At 38.9% G+C, this 25,697-nt stretch overlaps 1 protein-coding gene across 4 annotated transcripts in view; it reads right to left on the bottom strand.

Annotated features, from left to right (window-relative positions):
• Positions 1-25,611, bottom strand: part of ORC2 (origin recognition complex subunit 2) — a 57,688-nt gene extending 32,077 nt beyond the window's left edge. For 2 of the 4 annotated variants that reach the window (XR_001106416.3, XM_064373186.1), the window contains exons 1-8: positions 25,423-25,611; positions 21,523-21,570; positions 19,533-19,636; positions 18,880-19,023; positions 13,135-13,224; positions 6,296-6,388; positions 4,573-4,604; positions 635-695 (exon numbers count right to left, since the gene is read on the bottom strand). Coding sequence is in view for 3 of the 4 variants with exons in the window: in XM_064373186.1 (XP_064229256.1) it covers positions 635-695; positions 4,573-4,604; positions 6,296-6,388; positions 13,135-13,224; positions 18,880-19,023; positions 19,533-19,626 (514 nt within the window). In the remaining variant the exon portion in view is untranslated. Of the gene's footprint in view, positions 1-634; positions 696-4,572; positions 4,605-6,295; positions 6,389-13,134; positions 13,225-18,879; positions 19,024-19,532; positions 19,637-21,522; positions 21,572-22,483; positions 22,495-25,422 lie in introns of those variants that run through there. The other 2 variants (XM_012446126.3, XM_064373185.1) reach the window with 2 other exon arrangements.
• Between the last annotated feature and the right edge of the window lie 86 nt (positions 25,612-25,697).

Raw genomic sequence — 25,697 nt, 5'->3', positions numbered from 1 at the left:
CACAACTATACAGATCTTTTACTGCTTTAATATACCAAATCATTTAGCATTACCATTTTTATGATGATTAAAAATACAGTTTTAACAACTCTATGAAATTAATACCTTGAAAAGAAAGGGCTATAAAGTATGAAGCCCTGATGTTCAGCTGAATTTAACAATGTTGGCTAATACTATTATTGTCAAGGGTCAACAGTATGAAAGAAGCTGACATCTTTCTGATATATAAAGGTCTAGTCATTTGCCCCAAAGTTAAATGTTCAAAAATCTGAAGCCATTTTTAATTTCCTAGGAAGCAGAAGCCATGTCTGTTTACTTGATTTTGTTTAACACTTACTACAACTATGATTGTTTAATATTATTTCATTATAAAATTTCCAAAGAAATCAATAGAATCATTTCCAAACTATCTCAAAACAAATAAAAGGCATGTTATTTCACTGGAAAGACCCTTTTAGCTGACTTCAATATACACTGACTATAATGTGAAAGACATGGTGCTAAGTGTTACAGCTAAAAGCCAAAGATTTAAAAACCCAAGCATTCTAAATCTAGAACCTATATACTTAACTATTATTGTCTCTTATTTAGATGTTACTTTTTATAAAAACGTCATGTAAAAAGAAATACGTACCTATTAATCTTTTTCTTAAACTACAAGGTGCTGTTGACAGAAATTCACTTTTGTCATTGTTCTGTTTAAAAATAGAAAAAGCATTATAGTTAAATAATAACATGGAAGTTAATGATTGATCTGAGTAAAAGAGGCTAGAAAAGAAGAAAAATATTTTGCTTTCAATAGATTGCACTAGTACTAGAAAAGCCCAGTTCCTAGAACTAGAAGATAATGACAAATGAATTATTTGAAACAAAAAAGGGTTCCAAAATAACAAAAGAAATAACAAAATAACAAAAGAAACATAAATTCCAAAGGATTACTAGAATGATTCTAGAAATTGAATTCTATATATCTGTAAAGTATATATATACTTTTATTATTATGTACCAAAAAAATGAGTATATCAGCCTTTTGAACTACTTTCACCTATCAGATTTGTTACATATATATATATTTCCCCCCCCCACAGACAGAGTCTCTTGCTGTGTCACCCAGGCTGGAGTGCAATGGCATCATCTCGGTTCACTGCGACCTCCACCTCCTGGGTTCAAGCAATTCTCCTGCTACTACAGGCACCATGCCTAGCTAATTTTTGTATTTCTAGTAGAGACACAGTTTCAACATATTGGCCAGGCTGGTCTCAAACTCCTGACCTCAAGTGAACTACCCACCTGAGCCTCCCAAAGTGCTGGGATTACAGGTGTGAGCCACCGCGCCCAGCCCAGTAGAATATTTTTTTTAAAAGGTAATATTAAGTAGCATTGAGGGCATCCCTATGTATATGGCAATGGGCCTCTTAATATTCTAGAAATTTACTGCTGTTAAAAAGTATTACATTCGGTGAGGAGAAACAGAGATTTATACTTTCTTACTTTCTGTATTTAAAAGATTGTGACTTTTTACAGAAGTACAAAGTATGTTTTCTTATAGAATACTTTAACACCATCAGTTTTTAGCACATGAAAACATCCACTGTTATATACATGTTAATTTCTAACAATATTGATAAAAAAGTTAAAGTACCCTGTGATTTTGTCAACATGAAAATATGACAAAAAAAAAATTTAAGTTTATTGTCTTGTGATAGGTTGTTGGTGATAGTTATAAACATCATTAAAATCTGATTTGGGATATTAAGAATAGTATTCTAATAACTGAGCTAATCCTTTACCAATGGATTTACAGTATGTCTCAAACTTTTTTGATTAAGATCCTCAAAAATTTTTACATTTTGTCATCTTGAACTAGTACATATGTGTATATAGAACTGAAAAAAATATATAAAACAGAAATTTAAAATTCTGTTCTACTTCATTTGTTAAAAATGCAGGTTATGTCCTATTAAACTAATTTCAAGATTGAGATAACTTATATAGATCTATGCAGCTTAAGTCTGAGAATTCATAACATCTATGTCAAAATAACTGTTGCAGAAAATTCCTGCTCAAAAAGACAAGACTAATAAATAATTTCTCTATTTGTTACAGAAAACTTCTGCAAACGAATCTATCTTGACAGTTTGCTCATTTGGGCAAACTGTTCTCCTATCAAGACAACAGATTACTCCTAGGACAAAAAGATTATCCTATTAACAGTTATCAAGATACACTTTAAGACACTCTCTTCATTGTGTCTGCCAATCCTAAAATATCATGTCCCCAACTTTGCCCAATACCAACCAGTTTACCATCTTGAAAAACCTGCCTTAAGCCATTTGAGCCCAGGATCCCCAAGCCTTATACATATTTTCTCTTGAACTTGCTCTTCCAAAACAGTACACTAAGATTCTGTCACAATGGTATTGTCTCTTATTGTGATAGGTAGTTTTGTTTCTGGTTTTCTGGTCTTTTGGGAGAGTTGACAAGATCTACTAATGGGTTATAATCTATAACTTGAGAAAGAATAAATTCTTGATCGGATTAAGGCAATGAGTTTTTCTCCTTTTATAGTGATACAACACACCAGATACAATATAGGAAAAAAGCATTATTAAAGACAAACGAAATTCTTCTATGTCTAATCTCATACCCAGACCTGTCTAAATAGGACATTCCTCCACAGGCGGTAACCATGGCCTTAAATATCTATACTGACTGTGGAGACAAAAGTGACTCCATCTTGGATGCTAATCCACCATGTTAACTTCTGATTAGCCCCAGTTTCATGAATGCCTCCTGATTCCTACTTTATTTATTGCCTTCTGTGAAAGAACATGTGAACCTTGATATTATCACACAAATTACTGGCTACAATGCATATAGCATTCTTGCCCTCTTGACAATTAAAGAGGGTTGCCTTTAATTATCTTGCTGGAACATGTATACTCTTTCCTCATGGTATATAAGCCGTGGGTCTGGAGAGTAACAATGCAGAGAGCTACCTATCTTGTGGCTGCCAAGACCATGCTTCTGTCTCCAATAAAATACCCTTTACCAGCAAACTAAACTTTTCTGCCTTGTCCTTTTTTAGCATGTGGAGGATGCTTTGCATATATGGCCCTTTCATTGAACACTCACATTCTTACTTAAGGGGTTCCCTTAACCTAAACCATATATAAGCCCAGGTATGTCTAAATCTATAGCTGCCCAGTCCTAGACACAGTCACTACCACATACTCAATGCTCTGAATTTGTCCATTCCTATCTGAGCTTGCCCACATACAGGCACGGCCACTTGACAAGCCATCATGAGAAAATCACACCACAAAAACACAAAGGAAGCCAGGCGTAGTGGCTCACACCTATAATACCAGTACTGTAGGAGGCCCAGGTGGGTGGATCACTGAAGTCAAGAGTTCAAGACCAACCTGGCCAAGGTAAAATCTTGCCCCTACTAAAAATACAAAAATTAGCCTGGTGTGGTGGCACACACCTGTAATCCCAGCTACTCAGGAGGCTGAGACACAAGAATCACTTGAACCTGAAAGGTAGAAGTTGCAGTGAGCTGAAATCCTGCCACTGTACTCCAGGCTGGGCTACAGAGTGAGATCCCATCTTAAAAAAAAAAAAAACAGCCAGGCGCAGTGGCTCACGCCTGTAATCCCAGCACTTTGGGAGGCTGAGGCACGTGGATCACGAGGTCAAGAGATCGAGACCATCCTGGTCAACATGGTGAAACCCCATCTCTACTAAAAATAAAAAAATTAGGCCGGGCACGGTGGCTCACGCCTGTAATCCCATCACTTTGGGAGGCTGAGGCGGGTGGATCACGAGGTCAAGAGATCAAGACCATCCCGGTCAACATGGTGAAACCCCGTCTCTACTAAAAATACCAAAAATAAAAATAAAAAAAAAAAATTAGCTGGGCATGGTGGCACGTGCCTGTAATCCCAGCTACTCAGGAAGCTGAGGCAGGAGAATTGCCTGAACCCAGGAGGCGGAGTTGCGGTGAGCCGAGATCGCGCCATTGCACTCCAGCCTGGGTAACAAGAGCAAAACTCCGTCTCAAAAAAAAAAAAAAAAACCTCAAAGGAGGAGATAAAAATTTTCAATTACTTTTAATTACTCTGGGATGTATTTGTGTAAGCCAGCCTGTTTTCAAATGTAAATTATAAAAGGATAGAGTAATGGATTTAGTGCATCTTGGGATCAAACTGCACACCACCACCCTCTGCCCCCGAAGTGAAACAGAACATGATATATAAAAGCAAAACCCCAAAAATTTCCAGGCCACCTACACACAGCAGAAAAAGCACAATGGCTGGGTCTGGGGGGCCTGGCTCCATTTTCTAGCTGTTTTCCTTCCTAGTCAGGTGGACTCACAAAAGTCACTTCACCTCTCTGAACCTCATATTCTTCATCTGTAAGTTAGGTATTTAACTGTCAAATATCTGTAAATTACAAAGCACTATATAAATTAAGAGATAAATTTTTTTCATTGAATTTCCGGTGATTTTTCATCATGTCTTACTTTGTAATACTAAGGCTTTTGCTTCTTTTTAATCAATTGCTTACCTTCAGCTGAACCTTGTCTGAAGCAGAATGTCCTAAAGAATGAAACAAAAAGCCATGACTTACTATAGACACTTCACTTTTCATTGTGGTCTAGTTTCATTAAAAGTAAAGTTAGCCAGGCATGGTGGCTCACACTTGTAATCCCAGCACTTTGGGAGGCGAGGCAGGAGGATTGCTTGAGGTCAAGAGTTCAAGACCAACCTGGATAACATAGCGTGACCCTATCTCTATTCAAAAAATTAAAAATTGAAAAAAAAAAAGCAAAGTTGCAGCTTCTACATAGAAACCACCACATTATTACTGAATTTTAAATTAATTCCATCTCCACTAGAGGATTATCACTATTAACTTCATGATTACTCACATTATTATCAGCTACTTCCTGCATTTCTGTAGCATTCTAAAAGAAAAATGGAGCCCTTTTAAATTTTGATTATTGCAAGGTACAATTGGCCAGGTGCGCTGGCTCACGCTTATAATCCCTGCACTTTGGGAGGCTGAGGTGGGAGGATCACTTGAGGTCAGGAGTTCCAAAACAGCCCAACCAACATGGTGAAACCCCATTTTTACTAAAAATACAAAAATTAGCCAGGCGTCATGGTGGGCGCCTGTAATCTCAGCTACTTGGGAGTCTGAGGCAAGAGAATCACTTAAACCAGGGAGGTGGTGATTGCACTGAGCCAAGATCACACCACTGCACACCAGCCTGGGTGGCAGAGAGAGACTGCGTCTCAAAAAAAAAAAAAAAAAAAGTACAATGGAGCCAGACACAATGGTGCATGTTTATAGTCCCTGTTACATGAGAGGCTGAGGCTAGAGGATCACTTGAGCCCAGGAGTTCAAGGCTTTAATAGCATGCAGTAACTGTGCCTGTGAATAGCCAATGCACTTCAGCCTGGGCAACACAGTGAGACCCTGTCTCTAAAAAATTAAATAACAGAAATACTGGCAAATGACACCAGTGTTCCTTTCACTTCTTACCATATATAGTTCAAATAAAGAGAAATAAAATGTATACTTTTTCATCTAGTTGGGATGGATCATTCAAAAACAGCTGCTCCACAATCTAAGATGACTTCCAAACTCCAAATGCCTTATTTCATATAGCATTTGCCAAAGCCAAATCTTCTATAAATAATTGGCTAACTCAAGCAAATGACAATAGGACTTAAAGACTATTTCTGGCCGGGCGCAGTGGCTCACGCCTGTAATCCCAGCACTTTGGGAGGCCGAGGCGGGTGGATCACGAGGTCAAGCGATCGAGACTATCCTGGTCAACATGGTGAAACCCCATCTCTACTAAAAATACAAAAAATTAGCTGGGCATAGTGGCTTGTGCCTGTAATCCCAGCTACTCAGGAGTCTGAGGCAGAAGAATTGCCTGAACCCAGGAGACGGAGGTTGCAGAGAGCCGAGATCGCGCCATTGCACTCCAGACTGGGTAACAAGAGCAAAACTCCGCCTCAAAAAAAAAAAAAAAGACTATTTCTGGTTGGCCTTGTTGATTTGCACAACTTCAGTTAGCACGGATATTTTTTCCTCTTATTGACTGCTAACTGTGGATATACTAAGGTACATAAGTTGAAGTATTAATTGCATTTTGTTAATTTTTAAAATTGAAGAGAAGAAAAATATATAAAAATTCACAAACGAGAAAAAGTAGCATGGTCTATCTTGAAGCAACTATGAAAACTCTTTTCAAAGAACTAATGTAATGTCTTACCCTTGCTACTTTGAGGAACATTCATTGTTATCTCAGGATCATTCTTCAAACTGAATGAAACATTTTTTTTTGGTGTTTTTGCTAGTTCTGAAGCTGTAAACAAAGAAATATATAAAAACTTTTAAAGGACAACAGTAGACAAAGAGGGAAATAGCCTTATTTCACTTACAAAAATTCTTAAAAATACCTGTTACTTTTATCAGAAACAAAAACCTACACATATTAGAAGTAATACTGCTTTTACCTTTATTAGCTGTCTTCCCAGCATCTTCAAATTTTCCTTCATATTATCCAGATTTCTTCAAAAAAATACAAATAACTAACTTTGACTTTACTGCTTTCTCTAATTACCACAATCACCTCTCCATCAACAACTTATATTCCTTTCATTTCTTACCATATATAGTTGAGGCACATCTTTGATTGGGGCAGCGGGGGTGGTGGTGAGAAAGAAAGACCAGAAAACGAGATCTAAAATCAAGTGAAAACTGTGCATAGTTAAAATTATACCTTAAAATCTTTTAAATCTTCCATAAAGTGTGGAAGAGTTTATTTTGTGCCAAAAAGTCTATAATACGTATGAATAATGCATAAAATAGTGTTGAACAGATGGCCATTTCTTCAACTGAGCATAAATGAAATAGTAGTCTTTTGTTTAGGGGCCATTTTATTTTTACTTTTAAAATTTTCTTTCTTTTTTTTTCTAAAGACCAAAGACCAAATCACTTATAACAAGGGCCATTTAAATTTAAAAAATATAATTATCTTTAATGATGCTCTCACAGTCACATCATGAGAGGCATGTGGGAAATGAACCCAAAGGAAGAACTAGATTTACATTCCCAAGTTAACACTCACACTGGGACACTGTTCACTGAGAAAAAAGGTACAAACCAAATTAACTCCTTTTTTTCTTTTTTTTCTAAATGGTGAAGGTATAGTTAAATTAGCACAAGTGAAAGCCATTTTACTGGCTCCTAAACCTTTCTAACCTGCCCCATTTTTATCTTCCAATTTTGAAACTGACCTAAGTTACTCATAACAATGTTTACAAATGAATTGGCTGCTTCTTTTTATTTAATCTCTTTGGTCTTCTATATGATTCACTAGGTTTTTTTTTGGTTGTTGATGTTTGTTTGTTTTTAACCTTCTCTTGATATTATTCCTCTATTTGAGTCTTATGGCATTATCCTGCTTCCCAAGCTAACAGGGGTGTTTATTCCATCTCTTCTTCACTGTCCTCAGCCTCCTCAACATTCTAAGCATACTTAAGGCTCAGTCCCTGCTCTTCTATGTCATTTTTGGATTAAACGCTAATTTACAAGATAAAGAAAAAAACTTCATATAAAAAAAGCAACATAAGCACAAAGCAACTTAGCTGAGATCATTTTGGTTTTATCCTGAAACATAAAAATGCTCCACCTGATTTTAAATAATGATTAAACTACAAAGGAACCAGGGAGAAAAGAAGAACAAAGAGTTGAAGAGGAATAAGAACAAGATAGTCATTTTTGTGAGCATGCACAGATAGGCAGACATTCTAACACCTCTTGGATGACTCAACATGTCTAACAAGCACCAGGCACAATGCCTAGTACAACTGTCGCCCAGGCATCCAATGGCGTGATCATGGCTCATTGCAGCCTTGACCTCCTGGGCCCAAGTCATCCTCCCACCTCAAACTCCCAAGTAGCTGGGACTACAGGCATGCACCATCATGCCTAGGTAATTTTTAAATTTTCGTAGAGACTGGGTCTTCCATTGTTGCTCAGGCTGGTCTCAAACTCCTGGTCTCAAGTGCTCCTCCCACCTCGGCCTCTCAAAGTGCTAGGATTACAGGCAAGAGTCACCATGCCCAGCGGTGAATCACTATGTAACACATAACTTTTTGTTTAGTTATGACTGTAAATGGCAAAAAGTTACAAATAGTGATTCTTTACATCAGAGGACCGCATGCTATAAGTCTATGGGCTGAACCTAGCCTTCCACTTGTTTTAAGTAAAGTTTTATTGGAACATAGCCACACCGTCCATACATATTGTTTGTGGCTGCTTTTCAGCTAGACAGTCAAGTTCAGTAGTCACAACAGAGACTGTCTAGCCCACAGAGCTGGAAATATTTATCGTCTGGCCCTTTACAAAAAAAGCTGGCTGACCTTTGCTTTGTATTATTCATCTACATGCTAGCCAGGCATAGTGGTACATGCCTGTAATCCCAGCTACATGGGAGGCTGAGGTAGGAGAATTGCTTGAACCCAGGAGGTGGAGGCTGCAGTGAGCCAAGATTGTGCCACTGCACTCCAGCGTGGGTGACACAGTGAGACACTGTCTCAAAAATAAATAAATAAAAATATAAAAAATAAAAAGCTATTTCTAGTTTATTACTTTCACTACAAAGTTTTGCTTTATTAAAAAGCTAATAAATAGCTATTACAAAAAAATCATCTACATGCACACTTTCAATGCATGTGTACAGTTTTTGTCATTCTTTTCTTGCTCCTATGTCATATTTGTTTTTGATGATAGTAAATGAAATGTAACGGCAAGGCTGTTGACTCTAATACAAAATTATTCCTGGACGCAGTGGCCCAAGCCTATAATCCCAGCACTTTGGGAGACCAAGGTGGGTGGATTGCTTGAGTCTAAGAGTTCAAGACCAGATTGGGCAACATAAGGAAGCCCCGTCTCTACAAAATAGAAAAATTAGCCAGGCATGTGACTTTCCGAGCTACTTGGGAAGCTAACGTAGGAGGATCGCTTGAGCCCAGGATGTGGAGGTTGCAGTGAGCTGAGATTACACCACACATTCCAGCCTGGGCAACACAGTGAGACCCTAAAAAAAAAAAAGAAAACTAGTTATGATGTTACTTGTGGGCTTGTAAAAAAAAAAAAACAGGGCATAAATTTTATGTCTTTATTTTCATTATTCTAATAGTTCATCTATATTGTATTTTACACAATAAACTGGTCTTGCCTAATGATAGCTTTAGATCAGTCTATTATCTGGTCCTATCAAACCAATCTATTTTCTTTTTTTAAAAAAAGCTACTTATTTTCTTTTACCTAATTTATATTTATCTGCTCATCTGTTGATGAACATTTAGGTTGATTCCGTATCCTGACTGTTGTGAAATAATACTGCAATGAACACAGGAGTGCGGATATCTCTTTGACATACTGATTTCATACCCTTTGGGTATATATTCAATAGTGGGATTGCTGATCTCAATCTATTTTTAATTTACCCATTTATTTCTCCAACCTGAATGAACTCCTCACTTTCTTCTCTACCTGGTACTTCTGCTTTTGCTCTTTTGTTTACATTTCTTTTCTTACCCTAGATACATTCTCTGTATTTTACAAAGCCTTCCTGTCTAAACTATAGTCTATTTCTAGCCCTATATCTTGGTTAGCCCGATTATATGAAAATCATTTTTTATTTTTATTTTTTTTTATAGAGACAAGGTCTCACTATGTTGCCCAGGCTGGTCTCAAACTCCTAGGCTTAAGCGATCCTCTTGCCTTGTCCTCTCAAAGTGTTGGGATTATAGGTGTGAGCCACCATCCCTAGCCAAAATCATCATTTATACTCAGAATAACATTATTTTCTGGCAGATCATGTTATTTATTACATAGTAAGGCATTCCATTTTACTAATATATTTAGATGTAAACACAGTTAGCAACAATACTTAATGAGTCAATGAAATTCATTAAAGAGCATCATAATTAAACACGGGTCATAACTAAACAAAGATTTTAGAAAGTCTGATCAGTCTGTCAAATTGTGTTCCTGAAATTTCATGGTCATAATAATGAAGAATAAATATCTATGAAACTGTCTTCTCCTGACTTTAAAACATGTATTTCTTTCAGATGTGATCACAGAAATGCACAGAATAATATTCCAGTTTTATCCAGCGCTTACAAATACAACACATTATCATCTTTAAGTTATGTGCATGCTGATTCTCCAAATGGAGAACTACTACTTGATTACTCCTGTCAGTTCTATTTCACATCATAGTAATAGTTCCCCTCTTTCTCCAGTGGATTTCTTTATCCTGCACCACTGTTACAGGGTTTCATTTTGGTCTTGATGTCTATTTTATCTTTCTTCTAATAATTACATCAGCATTTCTTCTCTGGTTTCTCAGTGCTCCTATACAGGATTCAGTCATTTTTGTAGATTTAAAAACTTAATTTCTTGCTTTTTCAGATGGAATCTGTCTCCCAGGCGACAGTGCAGTGGTGCAATCTTGGCTCACTGCAACCTCCACCTTCTGGGTTCAAGTGATTCTCCTGCCTCAGCCTCCCAGTAGCCAGAATACAGGTACGTGCCACCACACCCAGCTAATGTTTGTATTTTTAGTAGAGATAGGGTTTCACTATGTTGGCCAAGCTCATCTTGAACTCCTGACCTCAAGTGATTACCCACCTCGGCTTCCCAAAGTTCTGGGATTATAAGCGTGAACTACCACACCCAACCAAAAAAGATTTAATTTCTTGATGTAAATAATAAATACTAAGAAACACATCAATTCATGCAAATTATTGTATGTACCATGTTATGTTCAAAATTAGTAATGTATTTAATGTTACACCTTTTAGAAAAACTAAACTGAGGCCAGGCATGGTGGCTCATGCCTGTAATCCCAGCACTTTGGGAGGCTGAGGTGGGTGATCACTTGAGGTCAGCAGTTTGAGACCAGCCTGGCCAACATAGTGAAACCCCATCACTACTAAAAATACAAAAAATTAGCTGGGCATGGTGGCGGGCACCTGTAATCCCAGCTACTCGGGAGGCTGAGGCAAGAGAATTGCTTGAACCCAGGAGGGGTATGAGGTAAAAGAAAATAAGTATCACAGAGGTTGCTGTGAGCTGAGATTGTGCCATTGCACTCCAGCCTGGGCAACAAAAGCAAAACTCTGTCACACACAAAAAAGAGAAAAACTAAGATGATTGTGGCAAGTGATTAACTTATATTCAGAAATACTGGTTTTATTATTACTTCTCATATATTCCTCATCAGTGTCAGCATTTAACATGTTTCATTTTTACTTGACCTTGAATGTTTACATGTGTCACTGGCTACAGTGATTGAATAAAAACAAACCACTGAAGAAATATACATATGTTTTATAATTATACATTAAGTCCTCTTTTTCAACCATTACATTTACCAGGTAGATAATTATTACTCTCTTGTTCCAGACTTTTTAGTATTTCCAAATGTTCTATTTACATTATCTTTTTAATTCTCAAAGTGCTTTCACATTTATTATTTCCCTTCCTTAATGCTTTCAAAAATGATGACCACCCCTCATACCACAAGATGAAAATACAATGCCATCTGATTTTTTGTTTTTTAATTTGAGATAGGGTTTTACTCTGTCACCCAGGCTGGAGTGTAGTGGTGTGATCATTGCTCACTGCAACCTTGAACCCCTGGGCTCAAGCGATCCTCCTGCTTCAGGCTCCCAAGTAGCTGGGACTACAGGTATATACCACCATGCCTGGCTAAGTTTTAAATTTTCTATAGAGATAGGGTTTCACTATGTTGCCCAGACTGGTATTGAACTACTGGCCTCAAGTGATACTCCTATCTTGGCCACCCAAAGTGCTGGGATTACAGGTGAGAGCTATCATGCCTGGCTTGAATTTTGAAAAATAACTGAGTTTAATTTTAAGGTTATATGTAATTTATTACAGCTTAGTTCTCTGAAAATCAGCAATTGAAGTGTAATTGGTATAGTGGTAACTCAAGTGAGAAAAACGTTAGAAGACTATTCCTAATAATTTTATGTAAGCATTTTTCTATAATATAAACCACATTTTTCCATATACAGTGTAAAATTCTGGGTTTTTTTTTTTTTTTGAGATGGAGTCTTGCTCTGTCACCCAGGCTGAGTGCAGTGGTCAATCTCAGCTCACTGCAACTTCTGCCTCCCAGGTTCAAGCAATTCTCCTGCCTCTGCCTCCTGAATAGCTGGGACTACAGGTGTACCAACATATCCAGCTAATTTTTTTGTATTTTTAGTAGAGATGGGGTCTTACCATGTTGGCCAGCCTGGTCTCAAACTCTTGACCTCAAGCGATGCGCCAGCCTCAGCCTCCCACGCCGGGGATTACAGGCATGAGCAACTGTGCCCAGCAAAACTCTTATTTAATCAATTCAGAATATGTCTATGTGACTCTCAAGTCACTTATTACTTCAAAAAACTTTGTGAAGAAACTAAGCTACGGCTGGGCATGGTGGCTCATGCCTGTAATCCTGGCACATTGGGAGGCTGAGGCAGGTAGATCACTTGAGGATGCGAGATCAAGACCCAGCCTGGCCAACATGGTGAAACCCCCTCTCTACTAAAAATACAAAAAATTAGCCAGGTGTGGTGGCACACGCCTGTAGTCCCAGCTACTTGGGAGGCTGAGGCAGGAGAATCACTTGTACATGGGAGGTGGAAGTTGCAGTGAGCCGAGATCGTGCCACTGCACTCCAGCCTGGGTGACAGAGCAAAACTCCATCTTAAAAAAAAAAAAAAAGGAAAAGCTAGATATTTTGGAGAGAACTAAAGAAAAACAAAGGCTTGTTCATACTACAAGAAGCTTATAATCTAGCTGAAAACAGAAGACATCTGAGCATGAAAAAAAAAACCAAATGAACTTAATTGTGCTTAATATATCATCCTTCTTTTAGGGAATGTCTCATTATAACGTCAACTATGGGGAATCCCTCTTATTCTTTTAGGAAATGCAGCAAGATGATAATCATGGGGAATGTGGTTAAATCTACCTTAGGAAAGATGAATAATAATTATAGAAATCAGAAAAGCAACATACCTAATTTGGACATTTTTTCAGAGTGTTTTCTATTCTGAAAAGAATAAACTTTATTTCCACCACCTGTAGCAGAGCCATTTTTCAATGATTCTGAAAGAAAAAATGCAACATACATTTAGGAAAAAAGAACAAAATTAACAAAAAAGAAAAACTTTTAACAAGAAAGTTCAGATTTGTACCCCTCATAGGCTTGTATAAGGGTTTAACTATATTTATATATAAAATATTTAGAAATACATAGTAGACAGGCTATGAAACTGTTTATGTAAATTTTATTTATTTATTTATTTTTGAGACAGAGTCTCGCTCTGTCTCCAGGCTGGAGTGCAGTGGTGCAATTTCGGCTCACTGCAACCTCTACTTCCTGGGGTCAAGCAATTCTACTGCCTCAGCCTCCCCAGTAGCTGGGACTACAGGTGTGCGCCACCACGCCCAGCTACTTTTGTATTTTAGTAGAGACAGGGTTTCACCACGTTGGCCAGGATGGTCTTGATCTCTTGACCTCGTGATCCGCCTGCCTCAGCCTTACAGGTGTGAGCCACCCACGCACCCGGGCTGTTTATGTAAATTTTAACATGCTATTCAAAGATATACAGGCATATATGTAAAAATCAAAAAACATAGCAAAACTCCAGATTAGAGGGATATGCATTCAATTCATAACAATAGTTGCCCCTGGGGAGGGAAGACTAAAGGGACTTTATTAGTTTATTTCCTGAAGAAAACATGAAAAGTACAATTGTTGAGGTTGAGATTTAAACAGCTATTTTATGGTAGAAGCTTTCTTAACTGATCCTGACTTAACTGACATTCTTCAATCTCCTCTTTAAATATCAACTGCTACCTACAACTTACTGAACACTCATTTCTAGTATCCTACTCCCTAGCACAGCAATTTCGAACATGTGGCCTAAGGATTGCTAGGGTCCCTGAGGTCAAAATTACTTCACAATAACACTAAGACATATTCTCTTATATTTTCTTCTAAAAGCATTTACAATTTGCTTTCCATGTTTAGATATTCAATTAAGGTAATTTATGTGTTTATAATGGGGAGAGCCCCCCTTTTTTTAATGGAAATATAGAATTGTCCCATCACCATTTACTGACCAGTTCATCATTAGCCCAATGATCTGCAATGCTATTTTTTATAGTATATCTAGTTTTCATATATGCAGAAGTCTATTTATGAAAAACTTGTTACTTCAATCACAGAACTGTAACTAGAATATATAATTAGAATATAGAATATATAACTATATATTTATATAATTTATATTTTGTCTGTATGCCAAATACAAAATATAAATCTGAAAATGTTATTAACTAAAACAATTGGTTTTAAATAAGGTATGAATGAGATAGCGTAAAAGATTTAAGAGAAAATTTGAGAAACATGAAAGCCTACTATACTCAGATAGCATCAACAGTATCGTTATCAGTCTACCGATAATGAAACTAGAAAATGAAACTGGAAAATTCCAGTTGATGCATTATGGATATGCTATCTTAAAAAAAGAAAAATAACCAGGGTGGGCATGGTGGCTCACGACTGTAATCTCAACAGTTTGGTAGGCCAAGGCTGGCATATCAATTGAGCCCAGAAATTTGAGACAGGCCTGGTCAACATGGTGAGACCCCACCTCTACAAAATAGACAAAAACTAGTGGGCATGGTGGTGCGTACCTATAGTCGCAGCTACTCAGGAGGCCTCCAAAGGGTCATAGCACATAAAGAGGTATACAGCACATATGTAGTATTGAAATTTTATGGGTGGAAAAAAGTGATTAGGAGAAAATGTCTAAAAAGGCTAATTAAGAGACAGTTTTTAAAGGTTGAAATACATAGGGCATGATGCCAAAAAATAAGGCAAAGCTCCCCAACCAGTGTGAGGAATGAATGAATGAATGAATGAATGAATGAAAGGCATGGGTTTCATCTGTGCTGAGTACTGACTCTCTCAGGCCTTTGAGGATGACAATCAAGGCCAGTAGTAGGGGTAGGGTTAGGGCCCTGGGGTATTTGTCCTTGGTCTGCAGCATTCTCCTCTATTTATTCCATTGTGCCTCTAAATATCATTTGCTGTGAGTGATGTTATGTGAGAAAGGTTGGAAGCACTGAATTTCTAAAACAAACATACCACTTTTTTAAGAAACAATTTTTACGATAAAAGTTTCTTTTTTGGAATACTGTTTTGAATCTCTTCTTTGGCCTGGCATAATATGGAGTCAAGAAAATCAAATTTTATTTAGAATATGCTCAAAAAATGTCAACTGTCTAGCTGTGGACACATAGGAGACCCTACCTAGCCCACTAAACCTACTGAGGAGCACTGGTCATTTTCTGTATAACCCTATATATACATGGAGTATATGACTCTACCCCCATAGTTAATGAATTAAGTAATAGGCACAAATAGCTCAACTGTGGTTCATCTGTGGATATTCCAATTATATGTTATTTCTATGTCCAGCTTTAAAAAATGAATTGAGCGAAATCGACTCTTGAGAATCTAGAATGGGAGAACTGAAAAACAAATCATTTAACACTGGGAACTTAATGGACATTTCTAAGTATGAGAGAATAAAACATTTGTACATGAAAAAAGTAAGTGGCATAGAGAAATCCGAACAGATGCACAGAGATGACATAGGGAGATCTGGAGACTCATGAAAGTACACTTCCTCGTTTTTAACACTGTCCCAGTTCCAACTCTCCTAGTGTCCAACAATATTGACTTATTTCCTTTGTCTTCATTGTTTTAAGCTAGGTTGAGGGGATCTATGTTCCTTGTACACAGGAAAAACCTAACTAAAATATAATTCAAGCCTAAAAAATGTTTTAGTTAAGAATAATCTTGCAGGAACCTGGCTTAGAAGTAAAAATTAAAATCACATACACAATACCAGCATCCCTGGGTTAGAACACTACTTCTTGAAATGCTCCTCCTAGTTCTGTAAAGATCAAGGTAAAAATAAAGTAACCTGCTTTAGAAAGCTATTTTAAATAAGTTAAAAATATAAATATCAGCCGGGCGCGGTGGCTCACGCCTGTAATCCCAGCACTTTGGGAGGCAGAGGCGGGTGGATCACAAGGTCAAGAGATCGAGACCATCCTGGTCAACATGGTGAAACCCTGTCTCTACTCAAAATACAGAAAATTAGCTGGGCATGGTGGCGCATGCCTGTAATCCCAGCTGCTCAGGAGGCTGAGGCAGGAGAATAGCCTGAACCCAGGAGGCGAGGTTGCGGTGAGCTGAGATCGCGCCATTGCACTCCAGCCTGGGTAACAAGAGCGAAACTCTGTCTCAAAAATATCTTGTTTTTTATTTTTTTGAGCTAGGGTCTTCCTTTGTCACCTAGACTGGAGTATAATGGTTCAATCACAGCTCACTGTAGCCTCAACCTTCTGGGCTCAAACAATCCTCTGCCTTAGCCTCCCAAGTAACTGGGACTATAGGCACATGCCACCGTGCTCAGCTCATTTTATTTTTTGAGACAGGGTCTCACTCTGTGGCCCATGCTGGTGTGCAGTGGTATGATCATGGTTCACTGCTGCCTCAGCCTCAGGCTCAAGTGATCCTCCCACCTCAGCCTCCCTGGTGGCTGGGACCACAGGTGTGTGCAACCACACCAGGCTGATCTCAAATTCCAGGACTCAAGGGATCAATCTGCCTCGCCCTCCCAGTATGCTGAGATTACACGCATGAGCCACCACACCCAGCTTCCAGTTAATTAAAAACTTTTTTTTTTTTTGTAGAAATGGGATTTTACTATGTTGCCCAGGCTGGTTACAAACTCCTGGGCTCAAGCAATCCTCCTGCCTCAGTCTCCCAAAGTGCTGGAATTACAGCTGTGAGCCACCATGCCTGGCCATAAATAAATATGTATCTTAAAAACAGTACTAGCAGAGACAGGCGTGGTGGCTCATGCCTGTAATCCCAGAACTTGTGGGAGGCCGAGGTGGGTGGTTCACAAAGTCAGGAGTTCAAGACCAGCTTGGCCAAGATGGTGAAAGCCTGTCACTACTAAAAATACAAAAATGGCCAGGCACAGTGGCTCATGTCTATAATCTGAGCACTTTGGGAGGCCGAGGCGAGCGGATCGTGAGGTCAGGAGTTTGAGACCAGCCTGACCAACATGGTGAAACCTTGTCTCTACTAAAAATACAAAAATTAGCCGGGGTGTGGTGGCAGATGCCTCTAATCCCAGCTCTCAAGAGGCTGAGACAGCAGAATCGCTTGAACCCGGGAGGTGGAGGCTGCAGTGAGCTGAGATCGCACTATTGCACTCCAACCTGGGAGACAGAGCGAGACTCCACCTCAAAAAAAAAAAACACAAAAATTAACCAGGCATGGTGGTGTGCACCTGTAGTCCCAGATACTCAGGAGGCTAAGGCAGAAGAATCACTTAAACCCAGGAGGCAGAGGCTACAGTGAGCTGAGACCACACCACTGTACTCCAGCCTGGATGACAGAGGGAGACTCTGTCTTAAAAAAATTATTTTAAAAAGATACTACTAGCTACTCAGGAGGCTGAGGTGGGAGGATCTCTTGAACCCAGAAGTTGGAGGCTACAGTGAGCTATGATTGTGCCATGGTACCCCAGTCTGGGTGACAAGAGCAAGACCCTGTCTCTAAAATAAATAAGTAAATACATAATACCTTGAAAGTAACTTTAGAAATACTAGGCAGACATCAAAAGGAATGAGATCATGTCCTTTGCAGGGACATGGATGAAGCTGGAGCCAATATCCTCAGCAAACTAACACAGGAACAGAAAAACAAACACCGTATGTTCTCACTAATAAGTGAGAGTTGAAAAAGGAGAGCACATGGACACAGGGAGGAGAACAACACATGCTATGGCCTGTGGGGGCGAGGGTAGTGGAGGATGGGAGAGCTTCAGGACAGATAGCTAATGCATGTGGGGCTTAAAACCTAGATGACTGCTGGGTGTAGTGGCTCATGCCTGTAATCCCAGCACTTTGGGAGGCCAAGGTGGGTGGATCACCTGAGGTCAGGAGTTTGAGAGCAGACTGGCCAACATGGTGAAACCCCATCTCTACTAAAAATACAAAAAAAATTAGCTGGGCATGGTGACGGGTGCCTGTAATCCCAGCTACTTGGGAGGCTGAGGCAGGAAAATCACTTGAACCCAAGAGGCGGAGGTTGCAGTGAGCCAAGATCATGCCACTGCACTCCAGCCTGGACAACAAGAGTGAAACTCTGTCTCAAAAAGAAAAAGAAAAAAAAAAGTTAGAAAGAGGGAGGAAATGGATTCTCCCCGAGAAACCTCCAGAAGAAATCGGCCCTGCCATACCTTGATTTTAGACTCCTGACCTCTAGAACTGTAAAAGAATAAATTTGTTATTAAAAAAACAAAAAACCTGGACTGATAGGTGCAGCAAACCACCATGGCATATGTATACCTACGTGACAAACCTACGCATTCTGCGCATGTATCCCGGAAAAATTAAAAAAAAAAAAAAAAAAAAAAGAACTTTAGAGCGGGTTGGTCTATAGATTCCCTGTTACTGAAAGCTACTCGCAGGACTGGTTGTTAAAAAAAAAAAAAAAAAAAAAAGAACTGTGGAAAAACTGAAATTGAAGCAAATGCTTTTTAGATGAGAAACATGATAATATAGAACCCCACTGTTTAACCTATCAGACTACTTTTGTGTATCCTATAAAGCAATTTCTGCTACTAGCAGAAACATGAGTGTATATTTCACCGCCTCAAATACCTTGAACATCTCTTCCCATAACCTCCACATAGTTCTGATCTTTTAAGACCTCCTGGTCATCTTCCTCCAAATCACATTCTGGCTTCTTTATTATTTTTTTGGGGTTGACCAATAGCTGAGCTCGCTCCTTCTTTAATTTAGCTCCTATAAGAACATCCAAAGAATTAGAGATGACAGGTATAAGTTCTTTCTAAACATTACATTTAAATAAGTAAAAAAAATGGTAATATTTATATAGTCATTAAAGCTGGGCAAAAAGTTTTCTCTTTTATTAAAACTGACCACTCTTCCACAGTTTATATAAATAGTCTAAAACACACACATACACACACACACACACACACACACACACACACATATCTTGAAAGTGTATATTTTTAGGGGTCAAAATAACCACATATTTTAAATTGCAATGGGTAGTTATCATTGACTATGACTACTGAGCATTTCATTTTAGATTAGGCTTTATTTAACATTTTCAATTAAAGTTTGAAAGAATTAAACTAAAAATTAAAGCAGTTTTTATTTAGTTTTACTAACTAGATCAATACTTTGTGCTATATTTTCAAAATAAAATGTTAAAAGTTTTAAAAGTGATATAATCCATAAACATTATAATAAGCATCTCTTCAAATTGTACAATCACTTAGTACCTCCTTCTCTATCAAGAATGTGATTAAGAACATCATCATCTCCCACAAAATGAACCTCCAGCATCTTGTCTTCCTTTAATTCTGGTTTACTCATTTTTGCCAACCTAAAAAAAAAAATAGTAAGTTACTCAAAAGTGATGAAGAATTATATCAACCACTAAATTAAACATTCACATAATGAATACACATCTTTATCTAATATTTTTTAAAGTCTTTTTTTTTTTTGAGACAGAGTCTCACTCTGTTGCCCAGGCTGGAATGCAATGGTGCAATCTCAGCTCACTGCAGCCTCTGCCTCCCATGTTCAAGCAATTCTCCAGCCTCAGCCTCCCAAGTAGCTAGGACTACAGGTGCATGCTGCCACGCTAGCTAATTGTTTGAATTTTTAGTAGAGATGGGGTTTCATCATGTTGCCCAGGACGGTCTTGATCTCCTGACCTCATGATCTGCCCACCTCGGCCTCCCAAAGTCCTGGGATTATAGGCTAGAGGTACCATGCCCAGCCAAAAGTCTTTTAAAGTATGAAAAATATATTATGCATTACTGTATTAATATACATTGACTGTAGGTAACTCAATTCTTTATCTAAAAAATTGGGGAGGGAAAGAGATGTCTAAGAGTTGAGAAGAGCTAAATCCAATCAAGATAGCTAAAATATACTCAGAAAAAAATTAAATATACTCAGAAAAACAATTCAAGTTTTAAGGAAAGCTCTAATCAATCTAGACAAGCTTGTTAACAGAAATGGCGTGGTTAATACCTGAGTATTTAGAAAAGTGGCAGTCAACCAGACGGGCATGGTGGCTCATGTCTGTAATCCCAGTACTTTGTGAGGCTGTCACAGGCAAATCACGAGGTCAGAAGTTTGAGACCATCCTGACCAACATGGTGAAACCCCATCTCGACTAAAAATACAAAAAAAAAATTAGCTGGGTGTAGCGGTGGACGCCTGTAATCCCAGCTATTCAGGAGGCTAAGGCAGGAAAATTGCTTGAACCTGGGAGGCAGAGGTTGTAGTGAGCCAAGATTGTGCCACTATACTCCAGCCCGGGAGTGAGACTCCATGTCCAAAAAAAAAAAAAAAAAAAGAAAGAAAGAAAGAAAATTGGTAGCCAAACAAAGAATGGTTTGGTGGATTTTATTATCTGTTCATTAGAAAACTACCGTCAATTTTGAGGAGTCTGTTATACTTCATTGGTGTACCAAGCCTGGATCAAAAAACCCTCAAGCACCTCCCTTTACTTTTATGGAATACTTACCAAACAACTTTACAAATATGAATATGGCTTTCTAGTTATCTGGATAACTAAATAGTAAACACAAATCCTTCCAACACTTTACAGTTAGTTCCTCATTGAACAAACCTCAGAGTTTGGCAAGCAAGAGTTTGATCAACTCTGGCTGGTCTGACAAAATGTACTTTCAGAACCTATCATGCTATTGGCCTGAAAATAACTAATGATTTAACTGCTGCCAGCTAATCAGTTTACCCAAAAAATGTAAACTAAGATTCAGCGTTCTTGGTGAATTTTTTTCTCTCCTCTCTTTCTTACAAATCCTGTTTTTACCTTTTCTTTTGGCAGGAGAAACTATTGACTGTGTCTCTCCTTTCTTTCTTTTTTTTTTTTTTGAGACAGGGTCTCACTGTGTGGGTGCAGCCTTAACCCCCGGACTCAAGCAATCCTCCCATCTCAGCCTCTAAAGTAGCTGGGACTATAGGCACATGCCACCATGCTTGGCAGGTTTTCTTTTCTTTTTTTGTAGAGACAGGGTCTCACTAGGTTGCCCAGGCTGGTTTTGAGCTCCTAGAATTAAGCAATCCTCCCACCTCAGCCTCTCAAACTGCTGGGATTACAGGCAAGGGCCACTATGACCAGCCATTTATCTCTTCTGAGTTCATTATCTGCAGGAAGAGATAACTAATTCAATGTTACCAAGTTTTATTTTGACAAACAACACATTTAAATGACTTGTTTCAGTTTTCATTTACCTCTTAAGGTCTACACATTCTGCAGCTGGAAAATTCAGATAGAGTCACCTGTAATTGGAAAAAGAACTCAGTCAGGGTCAGCTAATAGAAAAATAAAAGCAGTAGGGCAAAAATAAGTCCACAAGTTTTAACAAGCATGATGAATAGATAAATGTAGACCTTACAAAGCCAAAGCAGTTGTAATGGTATAAAGGACAAAACAACCATTATCAATTTGGCCAGGAAGCCCTAGAGACTAAGAAACACCTGGATGGAGTGGGAAGAAAGGAGGACAAAATTTGAGCACTTACAATGTGCTAGACATAGTTTTGAGTACTCCAGATGCATTCTCATTTAATCTGCACAACTCTATGAGGTTCATACTTCGTGTATAAAGATAATAAATACTGGGCTGGGTGCAGTGGCTCATACCTATAATCCCAGTGCTTTGGGAGGCTGAGGCAGGGGGATTCCTTGAGGCCAGGAGTTGAAGACCAGCCTGGCAACATAGTAAGGTCCTGTCTCTACCAAAAAAATAAATAAATAAAATTAACTGGGCATGGTGGCACGTGCCTATAGTCCTAGAGCTACTCGGGGGCTGAGGTGGAAGGATTCCTTTCCTAGAGTTCGAGATTACATTGACCTATGATCACACGACTGCACTCCAGCTTGGGCAACAGAGTGAAACACTGTCTATAATTTTATTTTTCTTTTTTTGAGACAGGGTCTGGGGTCTGTTGCCTAGAACAGTGGTACGATCTTGGCTCACCACAGCTCCGACCTCCTGGGCTCAGGTGATCTGCCCACCTCAGCCTCCCACACATCTGAGACTGCAGGCATGTGCCACCATACCCGGCTAATTTTTGTAGAAATGAGGTTTCACCATGTTGCCTAGGCTCATCTCAAACCTCTGGGCTCAAGTGATCTACCCCTCCTCTACCTCCCAAAGTGCTTAGATTACTGGAGTGAGCCACCACACCAGGCCAAAAAAATTTTTTTAAACAAAAAATTAAAAAATTTGGATTTTGCTGTGATATGAAGGAAAAATTTTTAAAATAAAAAATAAAGATAATAAATACTTCATCTATAACTTATGATCACTGCTTGTGAAACATATCTTCCTGGGCCATTTTTCTAGTCATGATACTGCTTCCTATTATGGGGATTCTGGGTATATTAGAGGAAAAAGTTTAATCTATTTACATAATATTTGCATAAAATAAAGAAACAGGTTTTTGAGGGGCCATTTGTGAGGCACTGTATTAGGCACATTTATGTACACCAGCTCATTAAATCCTCAGATACTCTGACACAGGTATTCTGCATCTCTCTTTATATATATTATTTACCCAATTTACAAATGACTAAACTGAGTTAACTCATTAAATATTAATAACTCATTAAATTATTAATGCCAATACACACAATTATAAAGTCAATTAAAACTCATTAAATTATTAACGCCAATACATACACACAATTATAAAGGCTATTAGGGTTGAAATCCAGGTCTGACTGATTCCTACCTTCTTGACCACTCTATTATACCACATACCTCTCCTATCATCAAATAAAAATGTTATCCTAAATGCTTGTGTTTTTTTTGTTGTTTTGGCTTTTTTGTTTTGTTTTGTTTTGTTTTGAGACAGGGTCATTTGGCTCTGTTATCCAGGCTGGAGTGCAGTAGTGCGATCTGAGCTCACTGCAACCTCTCACCTTGGCCTCCTGAGTAGGTGGGACTACAGGCGTGCAATGCCAAGCCCAGCTAATTCTTGTATTTTTTGTAAAGATGGGGTTTCCCCATGTTGCCTAGGCTGGTCTCCTGAGCTCAAGCGATCTGCCCACCTCAGCCTCCCCAAATACTGGGACTGCAGGTGTGAATCACTGTGCCAGAAACTAAATGCTTGTTTTGATTTCTGAAAACTATTCTTAATAGGTCTAATTATTTCCCTGTATGTCAGTTAGGGTTAGGGTATTCTATAACTCATAACTATAGAATGTCCAAAGAATTCTATAGTTTTTCAAACTTTCCAGTTCATTAGGTGAAACATTACTAATTCTATCAAGCATACTTCAAAGAGCATGGCCAGAGTCAGCATAATCTACATAATTTTACTTAATTATACACTGCTGTATACTACAAAGGATTTGAAGCAGTGTCAATGAGCAAATGCAATAAAAGAAATGATAAATTATGAATGCTAATAGGGAATCTGCATTAGAAAAAATATAAAGAAAAGCAGAAAACAAAATAATGCAATGAATTTTTGGCTTTGAGCTTCCTGGCAAAGCAAAAAGCAAGTAAAGGTCATTACTTAATTCTCATTGGAAAAAGTTTAGTAATTCTTGGGGATGGGGGATGAGATTTTTCTAGGAAAATTTAAAAACAAATACTCTAGGCAACTGAGTATTGTCCTAGGCAATTTCCCTGTGGTATTTTACATAGGAATTGCCTGGACAGAGGCAGTCCAACTCAGTCTTGTTTGTAGCCAAGTGTATTTATAGAAACATTTCCTTTTCTAATTCTGGGGCATCTTATTAAATAGTACAAGATCACCAAATTAAAGAAAATGTCTACAAAGACCTCATGAGAAACTTTTCCTTCTTTCCTCTCCAACAGTTCCTGGAAAAAAGAAAAAACCAAAAGCTACCTAACAATCATACAATAAAATGCAATATTTCGTGACCATTATGACCCTTCAAGGCACTGTCTTAGTGCTTATAGGTCAATCCCTTTCAAGGAGTTAACCTCAAGGCGATTCAGCAGCACCAAGTAAGTGTCAGCAACACACTCTCCTTTGAAAGCAAATAAAGGATTTGCTGTAATTTTTAAAAACATAATTCTTTTAAAAGAAGGTTGTATAGATTAGTGGTTAAGCACGAATTTTAATATCAGAGAAAACTGAGTTCCAATCTTCACTCCATACTTTGTGTGACTTTGTCCAAAGTCCTGACGATTAAATGAAATCATGGCCTGACATATGAAAGTAGTTACTGAATGATCTCAATTATCGGTATTTTTACTTTAACTTTTTTTTTCTTTTTTAGCTCCTTACTGCAATACACACTGAGATATTTTTACTTTAAATTTCAACTTAACCATGCACATCTCTCGTACAGCTCTAACTCATTCAACATCTAACAGAAAAACTGCTCAATAAGTGATGATGTCCGTTTAACGTGCAGTGCCCTTATATAACGGTGCAGGGCTGTGCTATTTTTCTTCAGATTGCAATCTAACTGGGGGAAAGTGTAACGATTCTATTATGATTTCAATTGTAAAATGAAAAGTAAAGCCTCAACATCCTTTTAATTGAAAAGCTCTACCGAAAGAGTCTGGCTTATCAACATTTTACAACCAAATATGACTCCAAGGTGACCGATCAGTTAGCAGGACACATTGGTGTCTCCAGGCTGGGATGACATAAAAGCTTCCAGCTACAGTGGTTTGGGGACGTGATCTCTTCATCTCTTCCTCTTCAGACCTCACGGGGCACTTTAACATTTCGTTACAGATCTTTACAGTTCTCCCTTTCCAAGGGTCCGTAATCTGGGAACCAGGTATGTTAGTATCAGGCGTCTCTTGCACAAAAGGTCTATAACTGCTGGGCGGACTAACGAAGGGTCCTACCAGAGCGAGCCTCTCACCCCAAATATTAAAGGACTTTGGCCTGCGCCTCCAGCCTCGGGCCAGTTGGCTGCGCTCCACCAGCAAGGGGTTCTACAGCCCGCGGGCAGCCTGCGGCGGGGCAGCGAAGCGGAGAGACCCTGCCCCGAGTACCAAGGGAAAGCCCTGAGATGCGCGACCTGGGACGCTGGGGGCCCAAGTTCCGACGCTAGGCTAGGTACACCTGGACGCACTTGCAAGCCGCGAGCTAAGCAGGAAAGGGAGGCAGGCTGCCCCGACACCCCGCTACTCACCGCTAGGTTTCCGCTTGGTGCCGGCACACCCGCCTCACGCCGGCCGAACGATACCTCGCTGATTCGCCGCCGCGAGGAAGGAATCTTCGGCCCCAACCGGAGAGGCCGATTTCTAGTATTCCACCCAACGACGGCGGAGACGGGAAGCCCTGCAGGCCAGCTGGGGGATGGGAGGCCTGCGTGAGGCACAACGAATCTCCCGCCCTGTTCAGGGGGCGGTGCCCGGGGAAGCCAATAGGAAGAGGAGTCGGCCAAGAGCGATGGCTCTGCCGGCC

The sequence above is a fragment of the Aotus nancymaae genome, unplaced genomic scaffold, assembly GCF_030222135.1.
Source record: "Aotus nancymaae isolate 86718 unplaced genomic scaffold, 86718_ANA_hifiasm-v0.15.2.pri h1tg000008l, whole genome shotgun sequence".
NCBI classification, from domain to species: Eukaryota; Metazoa; Chordata; class Mammalia; order Primates; family Aotidae; genus Aotus; species Aotus nancymaae.
The sequence above is the reverse complement of the archived record's forward strand: the minus strand, read 5'-3'. Positions and strand labels throughout refer to the sequence as shown.